At 53.8% G+C, this 27,236-nt stretch overlaps 1 protein-coding gene across 1 annotated transcript; it reads left to right on the top strand.

The window, feature by feature from the left end:
* LOC135567316 (transmembrane anterior posterior transformation protein 1 homolog) lies at positions 1-25,936 on the top strand. Its single transcript, XM_065014739.1, has 6 exons — positions 1-15; positions 4,418-4,510; positions 4,626-4,694; positions 7,848-7,924; positions 12,811-12,974; positions 24,834-25,936. Exons 1-6 carry the CDS (start codon positions 1-3, stop codon positions 25,100-25,102), a joined length of 687 nt encoding a protein of 228 aa, XP_064870811.1. The 3' UTR covers positions 25,103-25,936.
* The last annotated feature ends 1,300 nt before the right edge of the window (positions 25,937-27,236 follow it).

Here is a 27,236-nt window from a genome sequence, read left to right as displayed (position 1 = left end):
ATGGTGATAGCTCAGGTTACTGGATTCACCGCCTTCATCCAAGGGTTTAACGCATCACCGAGATATTAGAGCTCCCTCCCTCCGTCCCTCCCTCCCTCCTCCCTCCCTCCCTCCCTCCCCCTCCCTCCTCCCTCCATCCCTCCCCTCCCTCCTCCCTCCGTCCGTCCTCCCTGGGGGTGGGGTTTAGGGTTGTAGTATAACGACATCACTGCAGGCGTATCCCTCCCTCCCTCCCTCCCTCCCTCCCTCTCCCTCCACCTCTCCAGGGGTGCCGATATATCACTAGAGCCCTCCCTCCCTGTTCCCTCCCTCCCTCCTCCCTCCTCTCCTCCCCTGGGGTGTGGTTTAGGTTAGTATAACGACATCACTGCCCTCCCTCCCTCCGTCCTCTCCCTCTCCCTCCCTCCCTCCCTCCCTCCTCCGTCCTCCTGGGGTGGGGTTTAGGGTTAGTATAACGACATCACTGCAGATGATGTCCCTCCCTCCCTCCCTCCCTCCTGGGGGTGTGGTTTATAACTGACAGAGCGTAAGTGTCCGTCCCCTCCCTCCCTCCCTCCCCCATCCCTCCCTCCCTCCCTCCTCCTCTCCTGGGGGTGGGTTTAGGGATTAGTATAACTCACTCCCTCCCTCCCCTCCCCCTCCCTCCTCCGTCCTCTCCTGGGGGTGGGGTTTAGGTTAGTATAACGACATCACTGCAGAGGGGTGGGGTTTAGGGTTAGTGTCACTGCAGACGTCCCTCCCTCCCTCCCTCCCTCCTCCCTGGGGTGTGGTTTAGGGTTAGTATAACGACATCAGCAGCTCATCTCCCTTCCCTCCCTCCCTCCCTCCCTCCCCTCCTCTCCCTGGGGGTGTGGTTTAGGGTTATATAACGAGCTCACTCAGACGTGTGTCCCTCCCTCCCTCCGCCCGTCCTCTCCTGGGGTGTGTCTACAGGTGTCACGCCCTGACCTTGGAGAGCCTTTTATTCTGTCATTTGGTTATCTGGGTGTGACTAGGTGGTTACTCTAGTTACTCTTAATTCATTAGAGCTCATCTGTTCACCACATCCAGGGTGCCGATATATTAGAGCTCATCTGTTCACCTCATCCAGGGTGCCGATATATTAGAGCTCATCTGTTCACCTCATCCAGGGTGCCGATATATTAGAGCTCATCTGTTCACCTCATCCAGGGGTGCCGATATATTAGAGCTCATCTGTTCACCTCATCCAGGGTGCCGATATATTAGAGCTCATCTGTTCACCTCATCCAGGGTGCCGATATATTAGAGCTCATCTGTTCACCTCATCCAGGGTGCCGATATATTAGAGCTCATCTGTTCACCTCATCCAGGGTGCCGATATATTAGAGCTCATCTGTTCACCTCATCCAGGGTGCCGATATATTAGAGCTCATCTGTTCACCTCATCCAGGGTGCCGATATATTAGAGCTCATCTGTTCACCTCATCCAGGGTGCCGATATATTAGAGCTCATCTGTTCACCTCATCCAGGGGTGCCGATATATTAGAGCTCATCTGTTCACCTCATCCAGGGTGCCGATATATTAGAGCTCATCTGTTCACCTCATCCAGGGTGCCGATATATTAGAGCTCATCTGTTCACCTCATCCAGGGTGCCGATATATTAGAGCTCATCTGTTCACCTCATCCAGGGTGCCGATATATTAGAGCTCATCTGTTCACCTCATCCAGGGTGCCGATATATTAGAGCTCATCTGTTCACCTCATCCAGGGTGCCGATATATTAGAGCTCATCTGTTCACCTCATCCAGGGTGCCGATATATTAGAGCTCATCTGTTCACCTCATCCAGGGTGCCGATATATTAGAGCTCATCTGTTCACCTCATCCAGGGTGCCGATATATTAGAGCTCATCTGTTCACCTCATCCAGGGTGCCGATATATTAGAGCTCATCTGTTCACCTCATCCAGGGTGCCGATATATTAGAGCTCATCTGTTCACCTCATCCAGGGGTGCCGATATATTAGAGCTCATCTGTTCACCTCATCCAGGGTGCCGATATATTAGAGCTCATCTGTTCACCTCATCCAGGGTGCCGATATATTAGAGCTCATCTGTTCACCTCATCCAGGGTGCCGATATATTAGAGCTCATCTGTTCACCTCATCCAGGGGTGCCGATATATTAGAGCTCATCTGTTCACCTCATCCAGGGTGCCGATATATTAGAGCTCATCTGTTCACCTCATCCAGGGTGCCGATATATTAGAGCTCATCTGTTCACCTCATCCAGGGGTGCCGATATATTAGAGCTCATCTGTTCACCTCATCCAGGGTGCCGATATATTAGAGCTCATCTGTTCACCTCATCCAGGGTGCCGATATATTAGAGCTCATCTGTTCACCTCATCCAGGGTGCCGATATATTAGAGCTCATCTGTTCACCTCATCCAGGGTGCCGATATATTAGAGCTCATCTGTTCACCTCATCCAGGGTGCCGATATATTAGAGCTCATCTGTTCACCTCATCCAGGGTGCCGATATATTAGAGCTCATCTGTTCACCTCATCTAGGGGTGCCGATATATTAGAGCTCATCTGTTCACCTCATCCAGGGTGCCGATATATTAGAGCTCATCTGTTCACCTCATCCAGGGTGCCGATATATTAGAGCTCATCTGTTCACCTCATCCAGGGGTGCCGATATATTAGAGCTCATCTGTTCACCTCATCCAGGGTGCCGATATATTAGAGCTCATCTGTTCACCTCATCCAGGGGTGCCGATATATTAGAGCTCATCTGTTCACCTCATCCAGGGTGCCGATATATTAGAGCTCATCTGTTCACCTCATCCAGGGTGCCGATATATTAGAGCTCATCTGTTCACCTCATCCAGGGTGCCGATATATTAGAGCTCATCTGTTCACCTCATCCAGGGTGCCGATATATTAGAGCTCATCTGTTCACCTCATCCAGGGGCCGATATATTAGAGCTCATCTGCCGATATATTAGAGCTCATCTGTTCACCTCATCCAGGGTGCCGATATATTAGAGCTCATCTGTTCACCTCATCCAGGGTGCCGATATATTAGAGCTCATCTGTTCACCTCATCCATCCAGGGTGCCGATATATTAGAGCTCATCTGTTCACCTCATCCAGGGTGCCGATATATTAGAGCTCATCTGTTCACCTCATCCAGGGTGCCGATATATTAGAGCTCATCTGTTCACCTCATCCAGGGTGCCGATATATTAGAGCTCATCTGTTCACCTCATCCAGGGTGCCGATATATTAGAGCTCATCTGTTCACCTCATCCAGGGTGCCGATATATTAGAGCTCATCTGTTCACCTCATCCAGGGTGCCGATATATTAGAGCTCATCTGTTCACCTCATCCAGGGTGCCGATATATTAGAGCTCATCTGTTCACCTCATCCAGGGTGCCGATATATTAGAGCTCATCTGTTCACCTCATCCAGGGTGCCGATATATTAGAGCTCATCTGTTCACCTCATCCAGGGTGCCGATATATTAGAGCTCATCTGTTCACCTCATCCAGGGTGCCGATATATTAGAGCTCATCTGTTCACCTCATCCAGGGTGCCGATATATTAGAGCTCATCTGTTCACCTCATCCAGGGTGCCGATATATTAGAGCTCATCTGTTCACCTCATCCAGGGTATATATTAGAGCTCATCTGTTCACCTCATCAGGGTGCCGATATATTAGAGCTCATCTGTTCACCTCATCCAGGGTGCCGATATATTAGAGCTCATCTGTTCACCTCATCCAGGGGTGCCGATATATTAGAGCTCATCTGTTCACCTCATCCAGGGTGCCGATATATTAGAGCTCATCTGTTCACCTCATCCAGGGTGCCGATGAGCTCATCTGTTCACCTCATCCAGGGTGCCGATATATTAGAGCTCATCTGTTCACCTCATCCAGGGTGCCGATATATTAGAGCTCATCTGTTCACCTCATCCAGGGTGCCGATATATTAGAGCTCATCTGTTCACCTCATCCAGGGTGCCGATATATTAGAGCTCATCTGTTCACCTCATCCAGGGGTGCCGATATATTAGAGCTCATCTGTTCACCTCATCCAGGGGTGCCGATATATTAGAGCTCATCTGTTCACCTCATCTAGGGGTGCCGATATATTAGAGCTCATCTGTTCACCTCATCCAGGGTGCCGATATATTAGAGCTCATCTGTTCACCTCATCCAGGGGTGCCGATATATTAGAGCTCATCTGTTCACCTCATCCAGGGGTGCCGATATATTAGAGCTCATCTGTTCACCTCATCTAGGGGTGCCGATATATTAGAGCTCATCTGTTCACCTCATCCAGGGTGCCGATATATTAGAGCTCATCTGTTCACCTCATCTAGGGGTGCCGATATATTAGAGCTCATCTGTTCACCTCATCTAGGGGTGCCGATATATTAGAGCTCATCTGTTCACCTCATCTATGTGATCCAGGTCTACGGGGAGTACCGGGCCAGCCTGGCGTTTGACCTCGTCAGCAGCAGACAGAAAAACGTAAGATTTAAACATGAATATTGATGATGATGATGATGATGATTGATAATGGAATATATTGTATTGATTTACTGATGATCATTATCCATATGGTGTGTGTGTGTTTGTTTACCAGGCCTATACAGACTACAGTGACTCAGTCTCCAGGAGAATGGGCTTCATTCCACTGCCTTTAGCTCTGCTGGTAAGAGACGGGTTCAACTAGTATTTACAGCTCTTTAAGGCTGGGTCTGCCTGGGTTCAACTAGTATTTACAGCTCTTTAAGGGTGGGTCTGCCTGGGTTCAACTAGTATTTACAGCTCTTTAAGGCTGGGTCTGTAGGCCTGGGTTCAACTAGTATTTACAGCTCTTTAAGGCTGGGTCTGTAGGCCTGGGTTCAACTAGTATTTACAGCTCTTTAAGGCTGGGTCTGCCTGGGTTCAACTAGTATTTACAGCTCTTTAAGGCTGGGTCTGTAGGCCTGGGTTCAACTAGTATTTACAGCTCTTTAAGGCTGGGTCTGTAGGCCTGGGTTCAACTAGTAATTACAGCTCTTTAAGGCTGGGTCTGCAGGCCTGGGTTCAACTAGTAATTACAGCTCTTTAAGGCTGGGTCTGCCTGGGTTCAACTAGTATTTACAGCTCTTTAAGGCTGGGTCTGCAGGCCTGGGTTCAACTAGTATTTACAGCTCTTTAAGGCTGGGTCTGTAGGCCTGGGTTCAACTAGTATTACAGCTCTTTAAGGATGGGTCTACAGACCTGGGTTCAACTAGTATTTACAGCTCTTTAAGGCTGGGTCTGTAGGCCTGGGTTCAACTAGTAATTACAGCTCTTTAAGGCTGGGTCTGCAGGCCTGGGTTCAACTAGTATTACAGCTCTTTAAGGCTGGGTCTGTAGGCCTGGGTTCAACTAGTATTTACAGCTCTTTAAGGCTGGGTCTGCAGGCCTGGGTTCAACTAGTATTACAGCTCTTTAAGGCTGGGTCTGCCTGGGTTCAACTAGTATTTACAGCTCTTTAAGTCTGGGTCTGCCTGGGTTCAACTAGTATTTACAGCTCTTTAAGGCTGGGTCTGTAGGCCTGGGTTCAACTAGTAATTACAGCTCTTTAAGGCTGGGTCTGCCTGGGTTCAACTAGTATTACAGCTCTTTAAGGCTGGGTCTGCCTGGGTTCAACTAGTATTACAGCTCTTTAAGGCTGGGTCTGCCTGGGTTCAACTAGTATTACAGCTCTTTAAGGCTGGGTCTGCCTGGGTTCAACTAGTATTTACAGCTCTTTAAGGCTGGGTCTGCCTGGGTTCAACTAGTATTTACAGCTCATTAAGGGTGGATCTGCAGGGAGGAGACAGGGTTATTATTGATTTGGCTGGTGTTGATATTGAACCCAGGTCTGGGGGAGGAGACAGGGTTATTATTGATTAGGCTAATATTAAACCCAGGTCTGGGGGAGGGACAGGGTTATTATTGATTAGGCTGATATTGAACCCAGGTCTGGGGGAGGAGACAGGGTTATTATTGATTGGGCTGGTATTGATCCCAGGTCTGGGGGAGGAGACAGGGTTATTATTGATTAGGCTGGTATTGATCCCAGGTCTGGGGGAGGAGACAGGGTTATTATTGATTAGGCTGGTATTGATCCCAGGTCTGGGGGAGGAGACAGGGTTATTATTGATTTGTCTGGTATTGATCCCAGGTCTGGGGGAGGAGACAGGGTTATTATTGATTTGGCTGGTATTGATCCCAGGTCTGGGGGAGGAGACAGGGTTATTATTGATTTGTCTGGTATTGATCCCAGGTCTGGGGGAGGAGACAGGGTTATTATTGATTTGGCTGGTATTGATCCCAGGTCTGGGGGAGGAGACAGGGTTATTATTGATTTGGCTGGTATTGAACCCAGGTCTGGGGGAGGAGACAGGGTTATTATTGATTGGGCTGGTATTTAACCCAGGTCTGGGGGAGGAGACAGGGTTATTATTGATTAGGCTGATATTGATCCCAGGTCTGGGGGAGGAGACAGGGTTATTATTGATTGGGCTGGTATTGATATTGATCCCAGGTCTGGGGGAGGAGACAGGGTTATTATTGATTAGGCTGATATTGATCCCAGGTCTGGGGGAGGAGACAGGGTTATTATTGATTAGGCTGATATTGATCCCAGGTCTGGGGGAGGAGACAGGGTTATTATTGATTAGGCTGGTATTGATCCCAGGTCTGGGGGGAGGAGACAGGGTTATTATTGATTTGGCTGGTATTGATCCCAGGTCTGGGGGAGGAGACAGGGTTATTATTGATTAGGCTGGTATTGATCCCAGGTCTGGGGGAGGAGACAGGGTTATTATTGATTTGTCTGGTATTGATCCCAGGTCTGGGGGAGGAGACAGGGTTATTATTGATTTGGCTGGTATTGATCCCAGGTCTGGGGGAGGAGACAGGGTTATTATTGATTAGGCTGTTATTGATCCCAGGTCTGGGGGAGGAGACAGGGTTATTATTGATTTGGCTGGTATTGATATTGAACCCAGGTCTGGGGGGAGGAGACAGGGTTATTATTGATTGGGCTGGTATTGATCCCAGGTCTGGGGGGAGGAGACAGGGTTATTATTGATTGGGCTGGTATTTAACCCAGGTCTGGGGGGAGGAGACAGGGTTATTATTGATTAGGCTGGTATTGATCCCAGGTCTGGGGGGAGGAGACAGGGTTATTATTGATTAGGCTGGTATTGATCCCAGGTCTGGGGGAGGAGACAGGGTTATTATTGATTAGGCTGGTATTGATCCCAGGTCTGGGGGAGGAGACAGGGTTATTATTGATTTGGCTGGTATTGATCCCAGGTCTGGGGGAGGAGACAGGGTTATTATTGATTAGGCTGGTATTGATCCCAGGTCTGGGGGAGGAGACAGGGTTATTATTGATTAGGCTGGTATTGATCCCAGGTCTGGGGGAGGAGACAGGGTTATTATTGATTGGGCTGGTATTGATATTGATCCCAGGTCTGGGGGATGAGACAGGGTTATTATTGATTTGTCTGGTATTGATCCCAGGTCTGGGGGAGGAGACAGGGTTATTATTGATTTGGCTGGTATTGATCCCAGGTCTGGGGGAGGAGACAGGGTTATTATTGATTAGGCTGGTATTGATCCCAGGTCTGGGGGAGGAGACAGGGTTATTATTGATTAGGCTGGTATTGATCCCAGGTCTGGGGGAGGAGACAGGGTTATTATTGATTAGGCTGGTATTGATCCCAGGTCTGGGGGAGGAGACAGGGTTATTATTGATTAGGCTGGTATTGATCCCAGGTCTGGGGGAGGAGACAGGGTTATTATTGACAGGGATATTGGTGTGTGTGTGTGTCTGTTTCAGTTGATCAGGGTGGTGACCAGCTCAGTGAAGATCCAGGGATCTCTCTCCTTCATGTGTGTTCTTCTCTTCTACCTGGGGTAAGATGTCTTCTCTTCTACCTGGGGGTAAGATGTCTTCTCTTCTACCTGGGGTAAGATGTCTTCTCTTCTACCTGGGGTAAGATGTCTTCTCTTCTACCTGGGGTAAGATGTGTGTCTCTTCTACCTGGGGTAAGATGTCTTCTCTTCTACCTGGGGTAAGATGTCTTCTCTTCTACCTGGGGTAAGATGTCTTCTCTTCTACCTGGGGTAAGATGTGTGTCTCTTCTACCTGGGGTAAGATGTCTTCTATTCTACCTGGGGTAAGATGTCTTCTCTTCTACCTGGGGTAAGATGTCTTCTCTTCTACCTGGGGTAAGATGTGTGTCTCTTCTACCTGGGGTAAGATGTCTTCTCTTCTACCTGGGGTAAGATGTCTTCTCTTCTACCTGGGGTAAGATGTGTGTCTCTTCTACCTGGGGTAAGATGTCTTCTCTTCTACCTGGGGTAAGATGTCTTCTCTTCTACCTGGGGTAAGATGTCTTCTCTTCTACCTGGGGTAAGATGTGTGTCTCTTCTACCTGGGGTAAGATGTCTTCTCTTCTACCTGGGGTAAGATGTATTCTATTCTACCTGGGGTAAGATGTCTTCTCTTCTACCTGGGGTAAGATGTCTTCTCTTCTACCTGGGGTAAGATGTCTTCTATTCTACCTGGGGTAAGATGTCTTCTCTTCTACCTGGGGTAAGATGTCTTCTCTTCTACCTGGGGTAAGATGTGTGTCTTTTCTACCTGGGGGTAAGATGTCTTCTCTTCTACCTGGGGTAAGATGTCTTCTCTTCTACCTGGGGTAAGATGTGTGTCTTTTCTACCTGGGGGTAAGATGTCTTCTCTTCTACCTGGGGTAAGACACCTTCTCTTCTACCTGGGGATAAGATGCCTTCTTCTACCTGGGGTAAGATGTCTTCTCTTCTACCTGGGGTAAGATGTCTTCTCTTCTACCTGGGGTAAGATGTGTGTCTCTTCTACCTGGGGTAAGATGTCTTCTCTTCTACCTGGGGTAAGATGTCTTCTCTTCTACCTGGGGTAAGATGTCTTCTCTTCTACCTGGGGTAAGATGTCTTCTCTTCTACCTGGGGTAAGACACCTTCTCTTCTACCTGGGGGTAAAACGCCATTTTAAAAGCCCCCCTGGTCTGATGGGGTCTGTTGTCCAGCTCTGGTCTGATGGGGTCTGTTGTCCAGCTCTGGTCTGATGGGGTCTGTTGTCCAGCTCTGGTCTGATATCCAGCTCTGGTCTGATGGGGTCTGTTGTCCAGCTCTGGTCTGATGGGGTCTGTTGTCCAGCTCTGGTCTGATGGGGTCTGTTGTCCAGCTCTGGTATTAATGGGGTCTGTTGTCCAGCTCTGGTCTGATGGGGTCTGTTGTCCAGCTCTGGTCTGATGGGGTCTGATATCCAGCTCTGGTATTAATGGGGTCTGTTGTCCAGCTCTGGTCTGATGGGGTCTGTTGTCCAGCTCTGGTATTAATGGGGTCTGTTGTCCAGCTCTGGTCTGATGGGGTCTGTTGTCCAGCTCTGGTCTGATGGGGTCTGTTGTCCAGCTCTGGTCTGATGGGGTCTGTTGTCCAGCTCTGGTATTAATGGGGTCTGTTGTCCAGCTCTGGTATTAATGGGGTCTGTTGTCCAGCTCTGGTCTGATGGGGTCTGTTGTCCAGCTCTGGTATTAATGGGGTCTGTTGTCCAGCTCTGGTATTAATGGGGTCTGTTGTCCAGCTCTGGTATTAATGGGGTCTGTTGTCCAGCTCTGGTATTAATGGGGTCTGTTGTCCAGCTCTGGTATTAATGGGGTCTGTTGTCCAGCTCTGGTCTGATGGGGTCTGTTGTCCAGCTCTGGTATTAATGGGGTCTGTTGTCCAGTTCTGGTCTGATGGGGTCTGTTGTCCAGCTCTGGTATTAATGGGGTCTGTTGTTCAGTTCTGGTCTGATGGGGTCTGTTGTCCAGCTCTGGTATTAATGGGGTCTGTTGTCCAGCTCTGGTATTAATGGGGTCTGTTGTCCAGCTCTGGTATTAATGGGGTCTGTTGTCCAGCTCTGGTCTGATGGGGTCTGTTGTCCAGCTCTGGTATTAATGGGGTCTGTTGTCCAGTTCTGGTCTGATGGGGTCTGTTGTCCAGCTCTGGTATTAATGGGGTCTGTTGTTCAGTTCTGGTCTGATGGGGTCTGTTGTCCAGCTCTGGTATTAATGGGGTCTGTTGTCCAGCTCTGGTATTAATGGGGTCTGTTGTCCAGCTCTGGTCTGATGGGGTCTGTTGTCCAGCTCTGGTCTGATGGGGTCTGTTGTCCAGCTCTGGTATTAATGGGGTCTGTTGTCCAGCTCTGGTATTAATGGGGTCTGTTGTCCAGCTCTGGTATGATGGGGTCTGTTGTCCAGCTCTGGTCTGATGGGGTCTGTTGTCCAGCTCTGGTATTAATGGGGTCTGTTGTCCAGCTCTGGTCTGATGGGGTCTGTTGTCCAGCTCTGGTATGATGGGGTCTGTTGTCCAGCTCTGGTATTAATGGGGTCTGTTGTCCAGCTCTGGTCTGATGGGGTCTGTTGTCCAGCTCTGGTATGATGGGGTCTGTTGTCCAGCTCTGGTATTAATGGGGTCTGTTGTCCAGCTCTGGTCTGATGGGGTCTGTTGTCCAGCTCTGGTATTAATGGGGTCTGTTGTCCAGTTCTGGTCTGATGGGGTCTGTTGTCCAGCTCTGGTATTAATGGGGTCTGTTGTCCAGCTCTGGTCTGATGGGGTCTGTTGTCCAGCTCTGGTATTAATGGGGTCTGTTGTCCAGCTCTGGTATTAATGGGGTCTGTTGTCTAGCTCTGGTATTAATGGGGTCTGTTGTCCAGCTCTGGTCTGATGGGGTCTGTTGTCCAGCTCTGGTATTAATGGGGTCTGTTGTCCAGTTCTGGTCTGATGGGGTCTGTTGTCCAGCTCTGGTATTAATGGGGTCTGTTGTCCAGTTCTGGTCTGATGGGGTCTGTTGTCCAGCTCTGGTATTAATGGGGTCTGTTGTCCAGCTCTGGTATTAATGGGGTCTGTTGTCCAGCTCTGGTCTGATGGGGTCTGTTGTCCAGCTCTGGTATTAATGGGTGTCCAGCTCTGGTATTAATGGGGTCTGTTGTCCAGCTCTGGTATTAATGGGGTCTGTTGTCCAGCTCTGGTATGATGGGGTCTGTTGTCCAGCTCTGGTCTGATGGGGTCTGTTGTCCAGCTCTGGTATTAATGGGGTCTGTTGTCCAGCTCTGGTCTGATGGGGTCTGTTGTCCAGCTCTGGTATGATGGGGTCTGTTGTCCAGCTCTGGTATTAATGGGGTCTGTTGTCCAGCTCTGGTATTAATGGGGTCTGTTGTCCAGCTCTGGTCTGATGGGGTCTGTTGTCCAGCTCTGGTATTAATGGGGTCTGTTGTCCAGCTCTGGTCTGATGGGGTCTGTTGTCCAGCTCTGGTATTAATGGGGTCTGTTGTCCAGCTCTGGTATTAATGGGGTCTGTTGTCCAGCTCTGGTATTAATGGGGTCTGTTGTCCAGCTCTGGTATTAATGGGGTCTGTTGTCCAGCTCTGGTATTAATGGGGTCTGTTGTCCAGCTCTGGTATTAATGGGGTCTGTTGTCCAGCTCTGGTATTAATGGGGTCTGTTGTCCAGCTCTGGTCTGATTGGGTCTGTTGTCCAGCTCTGGTATTAATGGGGTCTGTTGTCCAGCTCTGGTATTAATGGGGTCTGTTGTCCAGCTCTGGTCTGATGGGGTCTGTTGTCCAGCTCTGGTATTAATGGGGTCTGTTGTCCAGCTCTGGTCTGATGGGGTCTGTTGTCCAGCTCTGGTATTAATGGGGTCTGTTGTCCAGCTCTGGTCTGATGGGGTCTGTTGTCCAGCTCTGGTATTAATGGGGTCTGTTGTCCAGCTCTGGTCTGATGGGGTCTGTTGTCCAGCTCTGGTCTGATGGGGTCTGTTGTCCAGCTCTGGTATTAATGGGGTCTGTTGTCCAGCTCTGGTCTGATGGGGTCTGTTGTCCAGCTCTGGTATTAATGGGGTCTGTTGTCCAGCTCTGGTCTGATGGGGTCTGTTGTCCAGCTCTGGTATTAATGGGGTCTGTTGTCCAGCTCTGGTCTGATGGGGTCTGTTGTCCAGCTCTGGTCTGATGGGGTCTGTTGTCCAGCTCTGGTCTGATGGGGTCTTTTGTCCACTTACTACCCCAAAGGGTATCTTTAACTCTGTGTGTGCGTGTGTCTGTGTGTGTGTGTGTGTGTGTGTGTGTGTGTGTGTGTGTGTGTGTGTAGGATGATCTCTCTGAAGGTACTGAACAGTATCGTGTTGCTGGGGACGTCCTGTGTGTGTGTGTGTGTGTGTGTGTGTGTAGGATGATCTCTCTGAAGGTACTGAACAGTATCGTGTTGCTGGGGACGTCCTGTGTGTGTGTGTGTGTGTGTGTGTGTGTGTGTAGGATGATCTCTCTGAAGGTACTGAACAGTATCGTGTTGCTGGGCACGTCCTGTGTGTGTGTGTGTGTGTGTGTGTGTGTGTGTGTGTGTGTGTGTAGGATGATCTCTCTGAAGGTACTGAACAGTATCGTGTTGCTGGGGACGTCCTGTGTGTGTGTGTGTGTGTGTGTGTGTGTGTAGGATGATCTCTCTGAAGGTACTGAACAGTATCGTGTTGCTGGGGACGTCCTGTGTGTGTGTGTGTGTGTGTGTGTGTGTGTGTGTGTAGGATGATCTCTCTGAAGGTACTGAACAGTATCGTGTTGCTGGGGACGTCCTGTGTGTGTGTGTGTGTGTGTGTGTGTGTGTGTGTGTGTGTAGGATGATCTCTCTGAAGGTACTGAACAGTATCGTGTTGCTGGGGACGTCCTGTGTGTGTGTGTGTGTGTGTGTGTGTGTGTGTGTGTGTGTGTGTGTGTGTGTGTGTGTAGGATGATCTCTCTGAAGGTACTGAACAGTATCGTGTTGCTGGGGACGTCCTGTGTGTTCGTTAAAGAAGCCCATATGGAGGAGAAGCTGTTCCAGTCTCCCCCCTCTGCTGCCTCCAGCCGTTCCAACTCTAGAGCACACAGACCCACACACACCACCCCCCCAGGTAACACACACCACCCCCTCCAGGTAACACACACCACCCCTCCAGGTAACACACACCACCCCTCCAGGTAACACACACACCACCCCACCACCAGGTAACACACACACCACCCCTCCAGGTAACACACACCCACCACCCACCCTCCAGGTAACACACACCACCCCTCCAGGTAACACACACACCACCCCTCCAGGTAACACACACACCACCTCCAGGTAACACACACCACCCTCCAGGTAACACACACCACCACCCCTCCAGGTAACAGGTCCAGGTAACACACACCACCCCTCCAGGTAACACACACCACCCCTCCAGGTAACACACACCACCCCTCCAGGTAACACACACCACCCTCCAGGTAACACACACCACCCCCAGGTAACACACACCACCCCTCCAGGTAACACCACCACCCCTCCAGGTAACACACACCACCCCTCCAGGTAACACACACACCACCCTCCAGGTAACACACACACCACCCCTCCAGGTAACACACACACCACCCCTCCAGGTAACACACACACCACCCCTCCAGGTAACACACACACCACCCCTCCAGGTAACACACACACCACCCCTCCAGGTAACACACACACCACCCCTCCAGGTAACAACACACACCCCCTCCAGGTAACACACACCCCCTCCAGGTAACACACACACCACCCCTCCAGGTAACACACACACCACCCCTCCAGGTAACACACACACCACCCTCCAGGTAACACACACCACCCCTCCAGGTAACACACACCACCCCCCAGGTAACACACACCACCCCAGGTAACACACACACCACCCTCCAGGTAACACACACCACCCCTCCAGGTAACACACACCACCCTCCAGGTAACACACACCACCCCTCCAGGTAACACACACCACCCCTCCAGGTAACACACACACCACCCCTCCAGGTAACACACACACCCCTCCAGGTAACACACACCACCCCCAGGTAACACACACCACCCCTCCAGGTAACACACACCACCCCTCCAGGTAACACACACACCACCCCTCCAGGTAACACACACACCCCCCTCCAGGTAACACACACCACCCCCCAGGTAACACACACACCACCCCTCCAGGTAACACACACACCACCCCTCCAGGTAACACACACCACACCCCTCCAGGTAACACACACACCACCCCCTCCAGGTAACACACACACCACCCCTCCAGGTAACACACACCACCCCTCCAGGTAACACACACACCACCCTCCAGGTAACACACACCACCCCTCCAGGTAACCCACACCACCTCCAGGTAACACACACCACCAGGTAACACCTCCAGGTAACACACACACCACCCCTCCAGGTAACACACACCACCCCCTCCAGGTAACACACACACCACCCCTCCAGGTAACACACACCACCCCTCCAGGTAACACACACCACCCCCAGGTAACACACACCACCCTCCAGGTAACACACACCACCCCTCCAGGTAACACACACCACCCCTCCAGGTAACACACACCACCCCCAGGTAACACACACCACCCCCCAGGTAACACACACCACCCCTCCAGGTAACACACACACCCCTCCAGGTAACACACACCACCCCTCCAGGTAACACACACCACCCCTCCAGGTAACACACACCACCCCCAGGTAACACACACACCACCCCCTCCAGGTAACACACACCCCCTCCAGGTAACACACCACCCCTCCAGGTAACACACACACCCCTCCAGGTAACACACACCACCCCTCCAGGTAACACACACCACCCTCCAGGTAACACACACCACCCCCCAGGTAACACACACCACCCCCCAGGTAACACACACCACCCCTCCCAGGTAACACACACCACCCCTCCAGGTAACACACACACCACCCCCCAGGTAACACACACACCACCCCTCCAGGTAACACACACCACCCCTCCAGGTAACACACACCACCCTCCAGGTAACACACACCCCCCTCCAGGTAACACACACCACCCCTCCAGGTAACACACACCACCCCTCCAGGTAACACACACCACCCCCTCCAGGTAACACACACCACCCCTCCAGGTAACACACACCACCCCTCCAGGTAACACACACACCACCCTCCAGGTAACACACCACCCTCCAGGTAACACACACACACCACCCTCCAGGTAACACACACCACCCCTCCAGGTAACACACACACCCCCTCCAGGTAACACACACCCCCCTCCAGGTAACACACACCCCCCTCCAGGTAACACACACCACCCTCCAGGTAACACACACCACCCTCCAGGTAACACACACACCACCCTCCAGGTAACACACACCACCCCTCCAGGTAACACACACCACCCCTCCAGGTAACACACACACACCCCTCCAGGTAACACACACACACCCCTCCAGGTAACACACACACCACCCCTCCAGGTAACACACACACCACCCCTCCAGGTAACACACACCACCCCCCAGGTAACACACACCACCCCCCAGGTAACACACACCACCCCTCCAGGTAACACACACACCACCCTCCAGGTAACACACACCACCCCTCCAGGTAACACACACCACCCCTCCAGGTAACACACACCACCCCCCCAGGTAACACACACCACCCCTCCAGGTAACACACACCACCCCCTCCAGGTAACACACACCACCCCCTCCAGGTAACACACACCACCCCCCAGGTAACACACACCACCCCCCAGGTAACACACACCACCCCTCCAGGTAACACACACCACCCCCCAGGTAACACACACCACCCCACCAGGTAACACACACCACCCCACCAGGTAACACACACCACCCCTCCAGGTAACACACACCACCCCCTCCAGGTAACACACACACACCACCCCAGGTAACACACACACCACCCCTCCAGGTAACACACACCACCCCTCCAGGTAACCACACCACCCCACCAGGTAACACACACACCCCTCCAGGTAACACACACCCCCCTCCAGGTAACACACACCACCCCTCCAGGTAACACACACCACCCCACCAGGTAACACACACCACCCCCCAGGTAACACACACACCCACCCCTCCAGGTAACACACACACCACCCCTCCAGGTAACACACACCACCCCTCCAGGTAACACACACCACCCCTCCAGGTAACACACACCACCCTCCAGGTAACACACACCACCCCCAGGTAACACACACACCACCCCCCAGGTAACACACACACCACCCCTCCAGGTAACACACACCACCCTCCAGGTAACACACACCACCCCCCAGGTAACACACACCACCCCCCCAGGTAACACACACCACCCCCCAGGTAACACACACCACCCCACCAGGTAACACACACCACCCCACCAGGTAAGGTAACACACACCACCCCTCCAGGTAACACACACCACCCCTCCAGGTAACACACACCACCCCTCCAGGTAACACACACACACCACCCCTCCAGGTAACACACACCACCCCTCCAGGTAACACACACCACCCCACCAGGTAACACACACCACCCCCCAGGTAACACACACACCACCCCTCCAGGTAACACACACACCACCCCTCCAGGTAACACACACCACCCCTCCAGGTAACACACACCACCCCCCAGGTAACACACACCACCCCTCCAGGTAACACACACCACCCCCCTCCAGGTAACACACACACCACCCCTCCAGGTAACACACACACCACCCCTCCAGGTAACACACACACACCACCCCTCCAGGTAACACACACCACCCCTCCAGGTAACACACACCACCCCACCAGGTAACACACACCACCCCTCCAGGTAACACACACCACCCCTCCAGGTAACACACACCACCCCTCCAGGTAACACACACACCCTCCAGGTAACACACACCACCCCTCCAGGTAACACACACCACCCCCCAGGTAACACACACCACCCCCCCCAGGTAACACACACCACCCCCAGGTAACACACACCACCCCACCAGGTAACACACACCACCCCCCAGGTAACACACACCACCCCACCAGGTAACACACACCACCCCTCCAGGTAACACACACACACCCCCTCCAGGTAACACACACACCACCCTCCAGGTAACACACACACCCACCCTCCAGGTAACACACACACACCACCCTCCAGGTAACACACACCACCCCTCCAGGTAACACACACACCACCCCTCCAGGTAACACACACCACCCCTCCAGGTAACACACACCACCCCCCCAGGTAACACACACACCACCCTCCAGGTAACACACACACCACACCCCCTAGGTAACACACACACCACCCTCCAGGTAACACACACCACCCCCCAGGTAACACACACCACCCCACCAGGTAACACACACCACCCCACCAGGTAACACACACCACCCCACCAGGTAACACACACCACCCCTCCAGGTAACACACACCACCCCTCCAGGTAACACACACACACCCCTCCAGGTAACACACACACACCACCCCTCCAGGTAACACACACACACCACCCTCCAGGTAACACACACCACCCCACCAGGTAACACACACCCACCCCTCCAGGTAACACACACACCACCCCTCCAGGTAACACACACACCACCCCTCCAGGTAACACACACACACCCCCCTCCAGGTAACACACACCACCCCACCAGGTAACACACACCACCCCCCAGGTAACACACACCACCCCTCCAGGTAACACACCAGCCCTTCAGGTAACACACACCACCCCCCAGGTAACCACACCACCCCTCCAGGTAACACACACACCACCCCTCCAGGTAACACACACCACCCCTCCAGGTAACACACACCACCCCCCAGGTAACACACACCACCCCACCAGGTAACACACACCACCCCACCAGGTAACACACCACCCTCCAGGTAACACACCCACCCCACCAGGTAACACACACCACCCCTCCAGGTAACACACCCCACCAGGTAACACAGGTAACACCACCACCCCCCAGGTAACACACACCACCCCTCCAGGTAACACACACACCACCCCCAGGTAACACACACCACCCCTCCAGGTACACACCACCCCCCAGGTAACACACACACCACCCCCTCCAGGTAACACACACCCCCCTCCAGGTAACACACACCCCCCTCCAGGTAACACACACCACCCCTCCAGGTAACACACACCACCCCCCCCAGGTAACACACACCACCCACCCCCAGGTAACACACACCACCCCCCCAGGTAACACACACCACCCCACCAGGTAACACACACCACCCCACCAGGTAACACACACCACCCCACCAGGTAACACACACCACCACCCCATCCAGGTAACACACACCCCCCCTCCAGGTAACACACACACCCCCCCAGGTAACACACACACCCCCCAGGTAACACACACCACCCCCAGGTAACACACACCACCCTCCAGGTAACACACACCACCCTCCAGGTAACACACACCACCCCCCAGGTAACACACACACCACCCCTCCAGGTAACACACACCACCCCTCCAGGTAACACACACCACCCCTCCAGGTAACACACACCACCCTCCAGGTAACACACACCACCCCTCCAGGTAACACACACACACCCTCCAGGTAACACACACCACCCCCTCCAGGTAACACACACCACCCCTCCAGGTAACACACACCACCCTCCAGGTAACACACACCACCCCTCCAGGTAACACACACCACCCCTCCAGGTAACACACACAGGTAACACACCCCTCCAGGTAACACACACCACCCCTCCAGGTAACCACACACACACCCCTCCAGGTAATACACACACCACCCCTCCAGGTAACACACACCACCCCTCCAGGTAACACACACCACCCTCCAGGTAACACACACCACCCCTCCAGGTAACACACACCACCCCTCCAGGTAACACACACACCACCCCTCCAGGTAACACACACACCCCTCCAGGTAACACACACCCACCCTCCAGGTAACACACACCACCCTCCAGGTAACACACACAGGTAACACACCCCCAGGTAACACACCACCCCTCCAGGTAACACACACCACCCCTCCAGGTAACACACACCACCCCTCCAGGTAACACACACACCACCCCTCCAGGTAACACACACCACCCCTCCAGGTAACACACACACCACCTCCAGGTAACACACACCACCCCTCCAGGTAACACACACCACCCCTCCAGGTAACACACACCACCCCTCCAGGTAACACACCACCCCCAGGTAACACACACCACCCCCCAGGTAACACACACCACCCCCAGGTAACACACACCACCCCCAGGTAACACACACCACCCCACCAGGTAACACACACCCACCCCACCAGGTAACACACACCACCCCTCCAGGTAACACACACACCACCCCCAGGTAACACACACACCACCCTCCAGGTAACACACACACACCCCCTCCAGGTAACACACACCACCCCTCCAGGTAACACACACCCACCACCACCACCTCCAGGTAACACACACCACCCCTCCAGGTAACACACACCACCCCTCCAGGTAACACACACCACCCCACCAGGTAACACACCCACCCCAGGTAACACACACACCACCCCTCCAGGTAACACACACACCACCCTCCAGGTAACACACACCACCCCTCCAGGTAACACACACCACCCCACCAGGTAACACACACCACCCTCCAGGTAACACACACCACCCCCCAGGTAACACACACACACCCCCCTCCAGGTAACACACACACACACCCCTCCAGGTAACACACACCACCCCACCAGGTAACACACACCACCCCTCCAGGTAACACACACCACACCCCACCAGGTAACACACACCACCCCACCAGGTAACACACACCAGGTAAATACACCCCCCCTCCAGGTAACACACACCACCCCTCCAGGTAACACACACCACCCCTCCAGGTAACACACACCACCCCCTCCAGGTAACACACACCCCCTCCAGGTAACACACACACCACCCCTCCAGGTAACACACACACCACCCTCCAGGTAACACACACCACCCCCTCCAGGTAACACACACCACCCCTCCAGGTAACACACACCACCACACACCACCCCACCAGGTAACACACACCACCCCTCCAGGTAACACACACACCACCCCTCCAGGTAACACACACCACCCCACCAGGTAACACACACACCACCCCTCCAGGTAACACACACACACCACCCCTCCAGGTAACACACACCACCCCTCCAGGTAACACACACCACCCTCCAGGTAACACACACACCACCCACTCCAGGTAACACACACCACCCCTCCAGGTAACACACACACCACCTCCAGGTAACACACACCACCTCCAGGTAACACACACCACCCCTCCAGGTAACACACACCACCCTCCAGGTAACACACACCACCCCTCCAGGTAACACACACCACCCCACCAGGTAACACACACCACCCCCCAGGTAACACACACCACCCCACCAGGTAACACACACCACCCTCCAGGTAACACACACCACCCCACCAGGTAACACACACACCACCCTCCAGGTAACACACACACCACCCTCCAGGTAACACACACACCACCCTCCAGGTAACACACACCACCCCTCCAGGTAACACACACACCCCTCCAGGTAACACACACACCACCCTCCAGGTAACACACACCCACCCCTCCAGGTAACACACCACCCCAGGTAACACACACACCACCCTCCAGGTAACACACACACCACCCCTCCAGGTAACACACACACACCCCCCAGGTAACACACACCACCCCCCAGGTAACACACCACCCCACCAGGTAACACACACCACCCCACCAGGTAACACACACCACCCCACCAGGTAACACACACCACCCTCCAGGTAACACACACCACCCTCCAGGTAACACACACCCCCCTCCAGGTAACACACACACACCCCTCCCAGGTAACACACACACCACCCCTCCAGGTAACACACACCACCCTCCAGGTAACACACACCCCCCCCCAGGTAACACACACACCACCCTCCAGGTAACACACACCACCCCCAGGTAACACACACCACCCTCCAGGTAACACACACCACCCCCACCAGGTAACACACACACCCCCCAGGTAAACACACCACCCCAGGTAACACACACACCCCTCCAGGTAACACACACCACCACCCCCAGGTAACACACACCCCCCCAGGTAACACACACACCACCCCCCAGGTAACACACACCACCCCCCACCAGGTAACACACACCACCCCACCAGGTAACACACACACACCACCCCTCCAGGTAACACACACCACCCCACCAGGTAACACACACCACCCTCCAGGTAACACACACCACCCCACCAGGTAACACACACACCCCTCCAGGTAACACACACCACCCTCCAGGTAACACACACACCCACCCTCCAGGTAACACACACCACCCCCCAGGTAACACACACCACCCCACCAGGTAACACACACCACCCCTCCAGGTAACACACACCACCCCTCCAGGTAACACACACCCACCCCTCCAGGTAACACACACACACCACCCCTCCAGGTAACACACACACCACCCCTCCAGGTAACACACACACACCACCCCTCCAGGTAACACACACCACCCCCAGGTAACACACACACCCCCACACACACCACCCCACCAGGTAACACACACACACCCCTCCAGGTAACACACCCACCCTCCAGGTAACACACACCACCCCTCCAGGTAACACACACCACCCCAGGTAACACACACACACACACACACCACCCCTCCAGGTAACACACACACCCCTCCAGGTAACACACACCACCCTCCAGGTAACACACACACACCCCTCCAGGTAACACACACACACCCCCCCAGGTAACACACACCACCCTCCAGGTACACACCACCCCCAGGTAACACACACCACCCCCCCAGGTAACACACACCACCCTCCAGGTAACACACACCACCCCTTCAGGTAACACACACCCCCTCCAGGTAACACACACCACCCCCAGGTAACACACACACACCCCTCCAGGTAACACCACCACCCCACCAGGTAACACACACCACCCCAGGTAACACACACCACCCCTCCAGGTAACACACACCACCCCACCAGGTAACACACACCACCCCACCAGGTAACACACACACCCCCCTCCAGGTAACACACACACACCACCCTCCAGGTAACACACACACACCCCTCCAGGTAACACACACACACCCCTCCAGGTAACACACACACACCCCTCCAGGTAACACACACACCACCCCTCCAGGTAACACACACACCACCCCTCCAGGTAACACACACACACCCCTCCAGGTAACACACACACCACCCCTCCAGGTAACACACACCACCACCCCTCCAGGTAACACACACCACCCCCTCCAGGTAACACACACCACCCCTCCAGGTAACACACACACCACCCCTCCAGGTAACACACACACCACCCCTCCAGGTAACACACACACACCACCCCTCCAGGTAACACACACACACCACCCCTCCAGGTAACACACACACACCCCTCCAGGTAACACACACCACCCCTCCAGGTAACACACACACCACCCCTCCAGGTAACACACACACCCCTCCAGGTAACACACACCACCCCTCCAGGTAACACACACACACCCCTCCAGGTAACACACACACCACCCCTCCAGGTAACACACACACACCACACCACCTCCAGGTAACACACACCCACCCCTCCAGGTAACACACACCACCCCTCCAGGTAACACACACCACCCCTCCAGGTAACACACACCACCCCTCCAGGTAACACACACACCACCCCTCCAGGTAACACACACACCACCCCTCCAGGTAACACACACCACCACCTCCAGGTAACACACACCACCCCTCCAGGTAACACACACCACCCCTCCAGGTAACACACACCACCCCTCCAGGTAACACACACACCCCCTCCAGGTAACACACACACCCCTCCAGGTAACACACACCACCCCTCCAGGTAACACACACCACCCCTCCAGGTAACACACACCACCCTCCAGGTAACACACACCACCCCCTCCAGGTAACACACACCACCCCCCAGGTAACACACACCACCCCCCCCAGGTAACACACACACCACCCCTCCAGGTAACACACACCACCCCCCCAGGTAACCACACCCCCCCAGGTAACACACACCACCCCTCCAGGTAACACACACCACCCCCTCCAGGTAACACACACACACCCCTCCAGGTAACACACACACCACCCCCCAGGTAACACACACCACCCCCCAGGTAACACACACCACCCCTCCAGGTAACACACACCACCCCTCCAGGTAACACACACCACCCCACCAGGTAACACACACCACCCCCAGGTAACACACACCCCCCCCAGGTAACACACACCACCCCCAGGTAACCCCCCCCCAGGTAACACACACCACCCCACACCACCAGGTAACACACACCCCCCCCAGGTAACACACACCACCCCCTCCAGGTAACACACACCACCCCCCCAGGTAACACACACCACCCCCCAGGTAACACACACCACCCCCCAGGTAACACACACCACCCCCCAGGTAACACACACCACCCCACTCCAGGTAACACACACCACCCCTCCAGGTAACACACACCACCCCACCAGGTAACACACACCACCCCACCAGGTAACACACACACCACCCCTCCAGGTAACACACACCACCCCTCCAGGTAACACACACCACCCCCCAGGTAACACACACCACCCCCAGGTAACACACACCACCACCCCCAGGTAACACACACCACCCCACCAGGTAACACACACCACCCCTCCAGGTAACACACCACCACCCCTCCAGGTAACACACACCACCTCCAGGTAACACACACACCACCCCTCCAGGTAACACACACACCACCCCTCCAGGTAACACACACACACCCCTCCAGGTAACACACACACACCACCCTCCAGGTAACACACACACACCACCCTCCAGGTAACACACACACCACCCCTCCAGGTAACACACACCACCCCTCCAGGTAACACACACCACCCTCCAGGTAACACCCCTCCAGGTAACACACACACCACCCTCCAGGTAACACACACCACCCCTCCAGGTAACCACACACACCACCTCCAGGTAACACACACACACCACCCCTCCAGGTAACACACACACCACCCCTCCAGGTAACACACACCACCCCACCAGGTAACACACACACCACCCTCCAAGGAACACACACCACCCCTCCAGGTAACACACACCCACCCCTCCAGGTAACACACACACCAACACACACACCACCCTCCAGGTAACACACACACACCACCCCTCCAGGTAACACACACCACCCCCCTCCAGGTAACACACACCACCCTCCAGGTAACACACACACCACCCCTCCAGGTAACACACACCACCCCTCCAGGTAACACACACCCACCCCTCCAGGTAACACACACCACCCCTCCAGGTAACACACACACACCACCCTCCAGGTAACACACACACACCACCCCCCCAGGTAACACACACACCACCCTCCAGGTAACACACCCACCCCACCAGGTAACACACACACCACCCCTCCAAGGAACACACACACCACCCCTCCAGGTAACACACACACCACCCCTCCAGGTAACACACACACCAACACACACACCACCCCTCCAGGTAACACACACACCACCCCTCCAGGTAACACACACACCACCCCTCCAGGTAACACACACCACCCCTCCAGGTAACACACACACCACCACTCTCCTCCCCCTCCTCCCCTCCTCCTCCCCCCTCCTCCTCCTCTTCTCTCCTCCCTGCTGATTGTTCTAGTCTTCCTGACATAAATATCATTGTTGTTCAGAACCGTTTAAATAAAGAAAAATAGAATCTCCATGCTAACGGTTGCTAACCCCACAAGGTGAGCCAATCGTAGAAGAGGGGGTCGTGTCTTCAGCGTCAGTCACTTGTCAGCCAACCAACCACCAGCAAGAGAGTCCCGCCTCCACTCTGCCAACCAGCCAATCAGACGATCACTTCCTGACCACGCCCGACGGCGAGGACGGCGACAAGGACATCTCCGCGGCAACGGGAGAGGAAGGAGAGGGGCTTAAACATAGAAACCCCGCCCCCAAGAAAGACCTATTGGAGATCGACCGCTTCACTATCTGTGGAAACCGCATCGACTGACACACACACACACACACACACACACACACACACACACACACACACACACACACACACAATTGACTGGCTGATACCATGGCAACAAGAGACTGGCCAGGGGTTAAGAGGGTCGTGCACTCAGATGGACTCGCCAGACTGAACTCTGGGTATTTTATTTATTAACAACGAGGCTGTTATGTCAGCTGTCGTAGTGAGGTCGTAACACTACGTGAAGCTCCTTAAGGATCCTTACAGGTGGACGATGAAGACACTGAGGATGATGATGATGATGATGATGGTGGTGATGATTACAGGTGGACGATGAAGACACTGAGGATGATGATGATGATGATGGTGATGATTACAGGTGGACGATGAAGACACTGAGGATGATGATGGTGATGATGATGGTGGTGATGATTACAGGTGGACGATGAAGACACTGAGGATGATGATGGTGGTGATGATGGTGATGATGGTGATGATGATGGTGATGATGGTGATGATGATGATGGTGATGATGGTGGTGATGATGGTGGTGATGATGGTGATGATGGTGATGATGATGGTGATGATGGTGGTGATGATGGTGATGATGATGGTGATGATGGTGATGATGATGGTGATGATGATGGTGATGATGGTGATGGTGATGATGATGATGATGGTGGTGATGATGGTGATGATGGTGATGATGATGGTGATGATGGTGATGATGATGATGGTGATGATGGTGATGGTGATGATGATGATGATGGTGTTTAACACAAACTGACTGGTTGGTTTTTCCTCTATAAAGATGTTTTGTCAATTTGTTTATAAAAAAAATTAAAGACAAATAAAATGTCATTTTAACATTTAAGCATTAATCTGCTCCAGGAGAGTGATGACAACGAACCCCCCTCCTAACCCCCTCCTGTAGTAACCCCCCTCCTCACCATCCTGTAGTAACCCCCTCTCTCACCATCCTGTAGTAACCCCCCGTAACTCTCTCACCATCCTGTAGTAACCCCCTCTCACCATCCTGTAGTAACCCCCCTCCCCATCCTGTAGTAACCCCCCTCACCATCCTGTAGTAACCCCCCTCACCATCCTGTAGTAACCCCCCATCACCATTCTGTAGTATCCCCCCCTCACCATCCTGTAGTAACCCCCTCACCATCCTGTAGTAACCCCCCACCATCCTGTAGTAACCCCCCTCACCATTCTGTAGTATCCCCCCACCATCCTGTAGTAACCCCTCACCATCCTGTAGTAAACCCCTCACCATCCTGTAGTAACCCCCCCCTCACCATCCTGTAGTAACCCCCCTCACCATCCTGTAGTAACCCCCTCCCTCCCCATCCAGTAACCCCCCTCACCATCCTGTAGTAACCCCCCTCACCATCCTCCCAGTAACCCCCTCACCATCCTGTAGTAACCCCTCACCATCCTCCTGTAGTAACCCCCCCTCACCATCCTGTAGTAACCCCCCCCCTCCCCATCCTGTAGTAACCCCCTCCCCATCCTGTAGTAACCCCCTCCCCATCCTGTAGTAACCCCCTCACCATCCTGTAGTAACCCCCCCCACCATTCTGTAGTATCCCCCCTCCCCATCCTGTAGTAACCCCCCTCACCATCCTGTAGTATCTCCCCATCCTGTACCCCCTCACCATCCTGTAGTAACCCCCCCTCACCATTCTGTAGTATCCCCCCTCACCATTCTGTAGTATCCCCCTCACCATTCTGTAGTATCCCCCCCACCATTCTGTAGTAACCCCCTCACCATTCTGTAGTATCCCCCCTCACCATCCTGTAGTAAACCCCCCTGTAGTAACCCCCCCCTCCCCATCCTGTAGTAACCCCCTCACCATCCTGTAGTAACCCCCCTCCCCATCCTGTAGTAACCCCCCTCACCATCCTGTAGTAACCCCCCTCACCATCCTGTAGTAACCCCCTCACCATCCTGTAGTAACCCTCCCCATCCTGTAGTAACCCCCCTCACCATCCTGTAGTAACCCCCTCACCATCCTGTAGTAACCCCCCTCACCATCCTGTAGTAACCCCCCCCTCACCATCCTGTAGTACCCCCCCATCCTGTAGTAACCCCCCTCCCCCATCCTGTAGTAACCCCCACCATTCTGTAGTATCCCCCCCTCCCCATCCTGTAGTAACC

The sequence above is a fragment of the Oncorhynchus nerka genome, unplaced genomic scaffold, assembly GCF_034236695.1.
Source record: "Oncorhynchus nerka isolate Pitt River unplaced genomic scaffold, Oner_Uvic_2.0 unplaced_scaffold_2143, whole genome shotgun sequence".
NCBI lineage: Eukaryota > Metazoa > Chordata > Actinopteri > Salmoniformes > Salmonidae > Oncorhynchus > Oncorhynchus nerka.
Note: the sequence above shows the minus strand (reverse complement) of the source record. Positions and strands in the feature narration are given on the sequence as shown.